The sequence below is a fragment of the Pempheris klunzingeri genome, chromosome 7, assembly GCF_042242105.1.
Source record: "Pempheris klunzingeri isolate RE-2024b chromosome 7, fPemKlu1.hap1, whole genome shotgun sequence".
Classification (NCBI taxonomy): domain Eukaryota; kingdom Metazoa; phylum Chordata; class Actinopteri; order Acropomatiformes; family Pempheridae; genus Pempheris; species Pempheris klunzingeri.
Genome location: NC_092018.1, coordinates 11,117,831 through 11,129,131, shown reverse-complemented (window position 1 = coordinate 11,129,131; position 11,301 = coordinate 11,117,831). Strand labels below are relative to the sequence as shown.

Sequence of the window (11,301 nt, the reverse complement as noted above, 5' to 3'; positions counted from 1 at the left end):
CTGTTAAGTCATGAGTTGGCAACCAGTGGTTTGCAGATACAGATATCATCCCTGTGCAGCGTGGGTGTCTGGGGGATGGCACACACATTAAGAAGACACCCACATGCAGATTAATGTTGGATCTATTTTCCAAATAATGATAAGACCAGATACGGCATGTAACACGTACGACTGTACGACGGTCTGCAGTGACCATTCCTTTGTAAGTGCCACAGCTACTTGCTGGCAATAAAATGAAGACCAACTGGTGGGAAAGTGTTGGTCTTTCATTTACAGTAGTAACAATTGGCAGATGCTCACAGTCTACTTGAACTCTCTTGAGAGGCATTGTATTCTCAAGTGCAGTGAAACAGTACACTCAAAATTTGAAATTATGTATTAAAATAAGATGGGAAAACCACATGAAAGCATGCTCCCGAGCTTCAAATGGTGTCCCACTTTCCATTTTATTTTTGACACCCATTGTGTGTGAAGGGGTGACATGCAACAACGGCTGGAACCAAGATCGCTGTGGCTATATGGCACGCATCTTACATCTCTGGACCACCAGGATGCCTCGGTAGACTGTACCGCTGACCGACATGAAAGAACTACAGATTGTGTCAAGAGGGCAGAATGCCACATTCTTAGATGTAATCCAAACTGTCTTTCAATTTCAACATATGGTTAGCAACAAGAGTTTCAAAGCATAGAAGAACTGCTTTATTGTAGCAAGAAAAATAGCTGTGGTGTGTCACTGGGGTTAAGGGAATGTCATGGTAATACTGTTTGTCATTCGGGCCACCACTAAGAATTTTCAAGGCCTTTCTGAACAAACATGACAAATCTCTGACATGGCAACAAAGACGCTGCTGTAGGACCCAGGGGAAGTTTGCATTCTTTTGCACAATTTAAACAAAGTAAATGGTGTAATGATTCAAATATGAGGATGTGGTGGTAGGACAGACAGGCTTGAGACTTGGGGTTGCCATATTTAATGTTTGGACTCTCAGGGGTTAACCACACTGTTTCTTTGCTGTAACAGATCTATGATGACGTGGTTGTCTTGGCTGTGTAAAGTATGCGTCACTAAGTTAACGCCAGCAGTGTAAAGATATGTTAATCCTTCACTCGATTAGCAAGATCACAATGGAAAACTGCTCACTTAAAATGCTGTATTCAGAATTTTGCTTAAGCTACAGTACAAACAATTTTAGATAAAAAGTTACTGAAGCACCTGAAGTTCTGAGTTAAATCATGACCGCTCCCTCTTCACAGTAAGAGACACTGATTTTTATGACATTATTCAACTTGGTCACCAGGTGGTGGCAAAGTCTTACATTTAATGTGCAGAAACACAGGTTTTAACATGATCTTACATTAAACTCGAATGTACATGTTGTTATGTATATATATATATATATATATATATATATATATTACTATTAGTAGTAGTGGTATTATTTGTATCATTATCATTATTATTATAATATAGTACAGCTCCTCACTGAGTGTACATGTTGTTACATATTATTGTTGGTAGTAGTAGTAGTAGTGGTAGTAGTATTATTAGTATTATATAATACAACGCCTTACTCTGAATGTACATGTTGTTATTATATATTATTATTAGTGGTATTATTATTATTATTAATATTATTAATTAAGACTCTGGACTCACCTGGTGCAATAATTTGTAATAATAATTTTTAATACATCATCTTTTATACATACTTTATATATTTATATTTTTACTATGTGTTTGAAGTTTATTTTTATTCTTTTGGAGCTGTGTGTAACAAAAAGCTATTTCCCCCTGGGGATTATTAAAGGAATTCTGATTCTGATTCTGTTTCACTTGCTCTTTTCATACCTAGAACTCGATGAATCATTTGTTTGGTAAAATTAGTCTTTTCAAACCTCAAGAAAATGAACTTTAAAATTCCATCCAAATACTGCCAATGTTCACCCACTACACAAGCTCAGATGGTTGCAATGCTGCAAACTGGGGTGTAGTTAAGAATGAGCACTGGGGTATGGTAAAAATGGGTAATGAGAAAATAATGTATTCAGTAATAAAAACCTAATTACAGACCTTTCAGTCTCAGTAAAAAAAAAGTTCACTGAAGGACTTTGGAGCAGAGTATAGGATTAGATTATTACCATTACTACTATACCTATGGCACATTCACTCTTCAAACGTAAAGCAGCTAAATCATATTGTTTCATGTCAAATTATCATCAATCACTATCAATATTCCAAGTATGTTCTGAAACCTGAGAATTAAGTGGGACCTCTTTTTTCATGAAACAGTTGATTATAAATCAGAGAACCAGACTAACTCTGCACACGTTACCTTACATTTGTATAGGCCTCATTTAATCAACTGCAACATTACCAATTAATACTTAATTTCTGAAAAGTGGTGCACAGGCACAAAGTCACCAGATGATGGCAGAGTTTGTTCAGACTGACTGGTTTCTGGGTAGGACATATTTCTGTATTCAATACAGCCACTTCCAAATAAAATCTAATGTACTTTAATGATTACTTCAACGCAGCTTGTATTGAATTTCAAATGTACTAAGTTGTTCTGGTGTACCTTATAAACTGGAAAGTTAGTGTAACTGTGTCTACGATCACAATTAAGTGACATCCAATAATATCTCTAGAGCGAAAACATTAGTGCGGCTGTACCAAATACAGAATGTACCTCACCATATACTTCTGTTAACTTCAAAAAGGCTCAAACACAGACCCAGCAAATAAAATCTCACATTATAAAGACTTTATTGCAGGCAAACAATACCATAAATAATATTTACAAACTATAAAACAACATTCCTTTTTTATGGGTTCCATGGATTGCTGGTAAACAGTCTCAGTCTTGAATAAGAATTAATTGTTTTTGCAGTTGAGTTATGTCACACAGACTGCTGCAAACTGCAAGATGTGTAGATATTTAAAGCTACATTCAGGAAAAAAACTGGACTTGGATGCACTGCATTCTCAAAATTTTGAATCACTTACTTAAAACTTAAAATCTCCTAAAAATGTTGATTTTGACTCCAGGCAGAGATAAGAGAGAGATATAAAGTGTTCTCCATCTTCACTCCCTTATTTGTGACTGAACTTCCAGTGCATTGTTGTTTTATTAGTGCTACAACTGCACAGCCTTTCAGAGCTCCTGACTGCTTAAGTGAAGTGCAGCCAGATTAACAGGTGAATCGCCTCCAATATGGTGTTTAATATTGATATCCTGACAAGAGACACAAATTCACAACAGGGGAGATATAGGCTGTATGTGCACAGTATATAGTATGTAGTAAAACAACCACCTCACCCCATCTACACTGTAGTTTTTGGCCAGTTCTTTATGCATGGGGCATTCATTAAAATGTAGGAAATTATGCACACAGTTGATGAAATGTGTCTGCCTTTCATAAAGAACTCTAAAAAAATCCACAGCAAACTATTTCCCTGTTGGCATTTAGTTTAGGCATAAAGGAAAAGAAGTTTCTGAAAGAATTCAACACAACAAAGAAAGAACTTCCATGTCCAAAAACATCTTAATACCTTAATATTTCAACCAATTATCCCGTTGATTGTCCCCTGTTTTTAAATCAACACTGACTGAAAAAGTGTCAGAAGTGCAACTATGAACAGCTCTTTTTGTTAAAATGCTTGTTTGCAGTAAAATAAAAGTTTGAACCTATCTGATGCTAGTTTCCTTTGCTTGTCAACATTCCAGCAAGTTGAGTGGGGAAAGTACAGTATGTGCCTGTTGAGACTCACAGATTCTCACTCTCACGTCATTGTTGTCGTTTCCTCTCTGATTCTAAACAAAAATTCTCAAAAGCTTCTTCAATCTCAGGCTCCATCTCATCTTCATCTGACTCGTATCTGTGAACGCAAGAAAACCAGCGATTTAGAGCAACAGGCTTTATTTATTACATCCTTAAGTTACGTATTCCTGAAACTATAGATGGTTTGTATAACTAATATTAACATAACCTACAATACATGCAAGTAATTACCATTTATATGACGCACAAAAACTCAAACTGACAGACCCACACAAACACGGTTCTGAGAGAGAGGATAGGAGAGAGCTAAGCCCTCTTTCACACCCAACTGCTGACTACACTGAATCTGAGGCCATGATGACCCTGTTGCATTGTGGGCCAGTCAAACACATTTGCCAAGCTCAGGGGTCCATAAGTCAGTGGTGGTCATATGACCTGTGTGAAGCTGCTATGCAGTCACATGATTGAAGATGTGCCAGCACAGATGTATTGTTGAACCAAAATGAGACCTAAAATGATCCCGACCCATTACTTTAACTACAGAACAGATTATTGTATTAACACTTCACAATCATCTTTTACAGTCAATTTGCAACTGTACACATGTGCACTATAGATGCTCGTTTGCCAACAAAACTGACGTTTTTGAAATAAACCAGACAGAAATAATTAAACCACATTGGTAACTTGTTTTGTTCAGTGTGGAATTATTCTGAGGGTCATGCAGGTTCAACGTGCCACCGCTGCAACCTCTGAATGTACAAAGCACATGGAGATACTGAGGTGGCTAAACTAATGTTATGCTACATACAAATACCATTGCAGCTGTCTGCTCAGTCTGTCCACTATATAACCAATAAACAAATGCACGCAAATATCATAATGCAATGCAATGGTGTCCATTTCTATTATATGTACTTACTCTTCATTTCCATTTTCTCCATAAATATCATGGAAATAGTCCTGCCTGTCCAGGATCTCTTGGTATTTCTCGGCATATTCTGTAAAGAAAGAGAGCCAGACATTCAGTAAACATTTTTTACTTTACTAGTCAACCACATATCATATTAATACACAGTTCTGTCTGCATATTGCTTCACTTTCCATCTGTCCATTTTCACATCAGAGACCTGATTTCTTTACAATCAGCAAGAATTTGTATCACCAACACTGATTCCATATTGAATTTTAGCCTTGTATTACAAAAGAACAGATTAAACTGTGAACGTGACTGATAGCATGTAATTTTGAATCATTTACCTCTGAATTACTACAATATACATATAATTAACATTAGACTAATCAATAAGATTATAAATAGCTAAACATTTACAAAAGCCTTTATTTTCAGGCAAATAACAGTCCAAGGGTATGACATTTAACCCTAACCCCAACTTTACAGAAACCACTTAACATTATTATGTTTTTTTTAATCCATCTATTACCATGCCTGTGATATATTGCAAACATGCTGACATAGCCTCACCTGGGTCTGCAGCTGTAAAAGGGGTGCCATCCTCTGTGTAGAAAGTTGGCTCATTCTGAGAAGAAAAACATGAAAAACAGAAATAAAGAGACTGTAAGATATGTAGAATTAAAGAAGTCCAAATGGGGACTATGGTACATTTGACACTCACCATGAAGTAGTTGGGGTCGTTGTCAGGCGTGGCGTTGCTGGCTGCTGCAGCGACACGGACTCTTCCCCAGTCACTAGATCTCAACTCTACTAGTTTCAGAAGCATCTGTCTGACGTCCCTGCGGAGAAGCATGCTTGTATCAGAAAGTTTTAAGCACTACATCTATGAGGGTTTTACTCAGAACTATTCTACTTTGGTGGCACTTCAGCCTTTTGCTAGTTTATGGCTGGTGGTACCTGTTCCTGACGCTGATTATAAAGCAGCATCTCAGACGTGTCAAGCTTTTTAAAATCTAAAGTTACTTTGAGTATTAGCCTTAAGCCATATTCATATGCACACCTGCTGCAGTTGGCATCTAGTAGGATAGTTTCTATTCTTTGTATCAGTTTTTCCATGTGTGGTTTTCCATTCTCTTTCCATGCATCTTCCAGGACAGAGCCAGTGAGCTATAAATGTAAAACACATTCTGATTACTTGCCAAAATAACAGAACTACGTGAAAAGCTTTCAATTGAAATCTGTGGAAATAACTGAGTGAGTTAAGACCTTGAGCAGTTTGACAGCACAGATGAGATTTTCATCCACAGGATGGCTGAACAGACTGTTCATCAGGTCATTCAGAGCAGAGAGGAGGATTTCTGCTCGATTTGGAGGTCCTTTTCCACTCTTTACCTGAGCAAACAGATTGTCAAAAGCAGCAACAAATGACTTCCTGACACAATGCCAAGTAGTATTCTGGTGTTGGTGACTTCCTCTGACAACTACAACATATAAAAAAGGTGCACGGCTGGTGAACAACAGAAGTGACGCAATACAATGGAGTGCCCCACCAGCAGTAGCACCCAACACCCTACGTCTGGCAGCTATCTAAGAAGGGTGCCTTCATAAAATGTATATGGTTTGGCCTGTTCCACAACTGTCTGTCAATTTAGCAAACACATTTAGCAAGTACAGTGAAGTACCACTAGGGCAGCATGTAGGCCCTCTCAACAGGGTCACAACCTGCAGTAAGCACTGCCTGCGAGTCTAAATGCAGGGTCCGGTATAGACTAAATAAAGGCATAATTAAGTGATTTAAAAAGGTGCTGTGTAAAATGTAATAAACTGATCAAATAAATGCATTTACACAACTTTAAGGATGATATTATAAAGCTGTCTCAAAGAAGACCTTATATACACCAGAAAGCTGGGAACGATGGTAAAACCTCTTACCTCCAGGTTAAGATAGAGCTCTCCAAGAAAGAGCACAAAGGAGTGGAATTTCTTCCTAGTCTCTGCATCTCCTCGAACAGCCACATCCCTCTGTTCAAACTCTGTTCGACATCTACAGCAGAAAATATTCCTCCTTTTTAATGGCAATTTGACTGAACAATGATTGTTCATGCAGCTTTGCATATTGATCTATTGGTCACTCCTACATCATCTAATAAAACAATCCTCCTCACGTTTCAACAATATAATCATCAGAAATGCGTATTTAATGAAAAGTTATGGGGAATTTCTTAAGATCTGGATACGAACCAATGTTACATCCAATAAAAAAAAAGAAATAAATCACCTTTTCAGGAGCAGCTGACGAAAGTTGCCGCTTGGTGGGCTGATATTAAGGTGATGGGATAAGTAGTTACAGAGCCTGGCACCCGTGTAAGAGAAGTTAGGAATAGCAGTAGACTGCAATGAAAAGAAAACTTAATAACCAGTGTGGTAAGTTGAAAAATTGTGCATTTCATGAGATACATGCATATATATCTATAATCAATGTGTATGCTGTGTTTAGACAGGTTAGATTTAAAAATATTTAATATTTATACAAAAAGTAAAATGAGGACTGGATATGTCCCCTCCAAAACCTGTGTGTAGATCAGTTCCACCAGCTCATTCAGCAACTCTTCAGTAGTGACCCAGGAATTGAGCATGTTAGTTATGTATTCAGTATCTGACTCAAAGGACCCTGGTGACGAACTCAGGTGGCCAAGGAAGTCTGTGACTGTGTCAGCCAAGGTTGGTTCGCTATAATAGCCTTCGCTGTCATCATAAAAAGTAGAGTCCTATAGAAAAATAACAAAACATGAAAAATTAAATAGAAAAGTCCAGAGCACTTTGTCATTCTAATGCAAAATGTCATGTATCACATTAAAATAAAAAATCTAAATGTATGAGGTATTCTCACCTATATAAATGCATTGATGGCTGTGCTACTGTCCTACTTTACATCAAGTTTATATCAGAAAAGAAGATTTTTTAAAAAAAGAAGTGTTTTTAAAAACACAAATAAAGAGTAAAAAGGCACAAATTGTGTTAAGGTTCCTCTTACTTCATACAGGTTAATTCCAGAGGGGACAAACTCTGGGGCACTGGCTGAAAGCTTTGATGACTTGACCAAGGAATCCAATTCATTATTCCTTCTTGAGGCAGACGTACTGTTGGCATTTGCACTTTGTTGGGGTTTACTCGGTCTTTTAAATTCTGAAAGAGAAAGACGAAAGATGTTCTGTTTTTGGTACATGTGACACAATCATCCCACATGGGTAAATTCTCTTTCGTCTTTAAAATAGAGAGGTAACGACGATACTCCATGTTGCTGTTGTAAACCATTCAGTCAAAAACATTATTCTTTCAAAACAGATCTCAGATATATGAACATTTTCAAAAAGGCTGATTTACTTCCTAGAACAGGTGGGCACTGCACTCCTCAGCAAACTGAACTCAAAGAGGAGTACATTTTGTTTATGTTTGGGGCCATTTTCTGCTATGGATTTCGTGAACAAGAAAGTGCTCACAGTAGAAAGATGCTGTATCAGTGTTGTGGCACAGGAGCATCAGCTATATCAGCTTTTGGATACACAGACAAGACTTGTCAGTCAGATGAGTTAACTAAAACCTTAGTTGGTTTTAGTCTTGTCGGAGTTTTCATTAACAGTTGTAAATAGTACATAATACTACATAGCACCTATCCTGCAGGTGCTATGAGAGACTACTGTTAGTCAAGAACAAAGACGCAATACAGCATAGAACAATACCAAATATTTTCTACTGTGCAGGACAAACTACTGTGGTGCTGTGAGTATGAGTTTCAAGCTGAACAAATGTTGGCAAGTGTGTGCGTGTGTGTGTGTGCGTGAACCAGCCCCCCGCAGCTATAACTCCTGCATGTGTGATACAGAGAGTGATGGCTGACTGGTTAAAGGAATTCCTGGCTCTGTTATGTTTGCAACTGGGAGCCTGAAGACGTTGTCCTGATGGAAGAGCCTAAAACTCACTGTATGAAAACACTGCACAAACACACATCACACCATGCCACAACGCTGGTCGCAGCAGTGCCACACCCCCGGCTTTCCAGACTTATTATTTAAGGTCCTACAGCAGGAGCAGCTGGAGGGAAGTTCACAAGGAGCAACACATGTAGTTGGTTGGCTGTCATCTCAGAAATGAGTACTGGGTCACACTGGCTATGTAGTAACTGTAGAGGTGGAGTGATATGTTTTTCATAAGCAAATACCAATACATTTTCCAGAAAGTGCTGGTTGATTCTGTGTGCTTTTGTGAGGCTCTTAATACACATGCAGTTTTAGCACAGGCTTTGCTTTTGCAAAGTAATCACGTGGTTTTGATCATTACCATAAACTTTTGTTTTGTAACAGCGTTGCAAAGTGTATGAAGAGACATAGTCGCAAGATGACAATAGAGCTTCCAGTTGTCCTAACATTGCTTTCGCTCCGATAAGTTAACAGTTTTACAGCTAGTTACCACAGAATTGTTGATTGCATTGATTCATCTACACCGTGAGCCTTCTCCTTTTTACTTTACTGCCCAACTCTTTGGTCAGATATGGAGGTGATGATTCCTCCCCTTTGCCCTGCGTTGCTAAACGATCTATTAGCCACAGCCTATGTTACCTCTACTAACTCATGCTGTAGCTGGGTAAGACCGCTTTCACTGTGTGTACGTAGCCAGTCAACTATGTGATATCTGAGTTGTAGCTTTATTTAGATGCTCCCTTACCTCACTTGAAATAACAATCCAGCAGGTGCATGTCGCAACGCCAAAATGCTAACGTTAGCTAACATTAATAGTATTTAGCAGCTAGTCAGCTAATGACAGCTCCAGATTTAGACTAGGTTAAACGAGTTAGCGCAACCTCACGCGCTTCTCACGTGAAAGTGGGAGCCAGAGGGAATTTAGTGGTTACTTTTAAGTTCAGGCAAACACAGTTTTGGCCTTCAGGGACCATGTCAGCGAGCGACATTGATATGAAATCGAATCTGAAAGTAGCTAGCTACCTTAGCTTAGCTCAGTTGCCGTTAGCCAGAAAGCTTCCCTACCTCCAACACCCATGTCGCTGGCCGCGCTAATGTTGTTCTCGCCATAAGGCGGGGATGTCCGCGGCTGCCTCAGCGGCTCCCTTTGGTTGAAAAGTGTGGTTTTAGTTTCACCATCTCCAGCGGCACCCCCCATCCCGTGGTCTGCTGGTAGGTTTCGGGTTCTCCCTGCTCCGGGAGCTCGGTCGAAATTCTCGTTCATGACTGCTCGTTTGTCAGCCTCGACTCTCAAAGCAGCATCGGAAAAAGATGAAGAAGCTGATCGCCGTACCAACTGTTTTTACCTTTGAGTACTAGCAACTACTTCTGTTTTAACACAACAAAACACGCCCTATCTCTCTTTCATGATGTCTTGTTCCCGGTCTTCTTCTTCTTTCCGATTTTATGCGATTTCTTTCTCTGTCGGGCAATATCACAGTGCATACACAACTTCTTGTGGCCACTTCCTTTAACAACAAACTCGCTGTGAGTGATAATCTATGAGTGTCTTATATCAAAACACAAAGGGCTCCCTCTAGCGGCGCGGAGTGGGAACTGGAGTAAGGTGCAGCATCAAAATGCAGCCCAGTCTCATCAGTGGTGGTGAGGTTATTCAGATTACTTACTTAATTAGATGTAGAAATACCACAATGAAATATGCATACATAAATGTCCTGCCTTCATATTTCTACATAAATTAATAGGGGAGAGAGGGGGTCAGGGAAGAAGGCTGGTTATGTATTTCTTCTTTGTGCTGAAGTGTACATTTTGTGGGACAGCAAATGAGTCTTTTACCGTTTTTCCCCTTTCAGAACTATTATAAAAATGACCAATAACATTGGGGAAGCTCTTGCTTTTTGTTTTTGATAAAATGAAATTCACCCCCTCGACCCTAATAGTGTTTGTACAGTCCCTTAAAGTGCATAATTATTTGTAGAAAAATGTACATACACTATCAAAAGCTAAAGCACTCCCTATGCAAAAAATAGCCCATGTGAGTGTTATGTTATTTATACACTGTATTACTGTATTGTTATATGTGATGCTTACATGTGCAAGTAGCATTTTACTGTGGTAATTGATCAAACTAGTGCTACTCGAACAATTATTGGGTAATTATCAGAAGATGATTTTATGTAAAATGCAGTGGGGTGGAAAGTAGAATGTTTAACCGTGAAATGTAGTGATATATAAGCCAAGTACAGGACACAGACAGGCGTGATAAGGTGAGGTGAAGAAGGCGGCAGGATAGGAACACACACACACACACACACACACACACACACACAGAGTATGGACTAACAGGGGATATTGAATAGAGGGAAACACACAGAAACACAAGGGAAGATACTGGGGCACTGTCGTGGCTTAAAGAAATGTAAAATTGTAGAGCACTGAAGTATTTTTGGTACTTTTGTAAAGATTTGGTTCCTGACTGTCATTCAATATAAGCTGCTATAGGGAGGATTTTAAAAATTCTGTGGTCATAATGTTAAATTCTCCCAGCAACACCCCACCTCCCTATGAAAAGATGTAAATTAAATCTGTCCACAATATATTCTGTATCTGTATTTACACATT

The 11,301-nt window shown here is 38.7% G+C and overlaps 1 protein-coding gene across 1 annotated transcript; it reads right to left on the bottom strand.

The window, feature by feature from the left end:
* Positions 1-2,746: 2,746 nt before the first annotated feature.
* On the bottom strand, positions 2,747-10,188 carry paip1 (poly(A) binding protein interacting protein 1). The gene is made up of 11 exons (XM_070834143.1): positions 9,745-10,188; positions 7,737-7,888; positions 7,273-7,470; positions 6,981-7,093; positions 6,635-6,746; positions 5,969-6,094; positions 5,763-5,869; positions 5,424-5,541; positions 5,273-5,327; positions 4,709-4,787; positions 2,747-3,883 (listed from the first exon to the last, which is right to left on the bottom strand). The coding sequence occupies exons 1-11, from the start codon at positions 9,941-9,943 to the stop codon at positions 3,793-3,795; spliced, it is 1,350 nt and encodes a 449-aa protein (XP_070690244.1). The 5' UTR covers positions 9,944-10,188; the 3' UTR covers positions 2,747-3,792.
* Between the last annotated feature and the right edge of the window lie 1,113 nt (positions 10,189-11,301).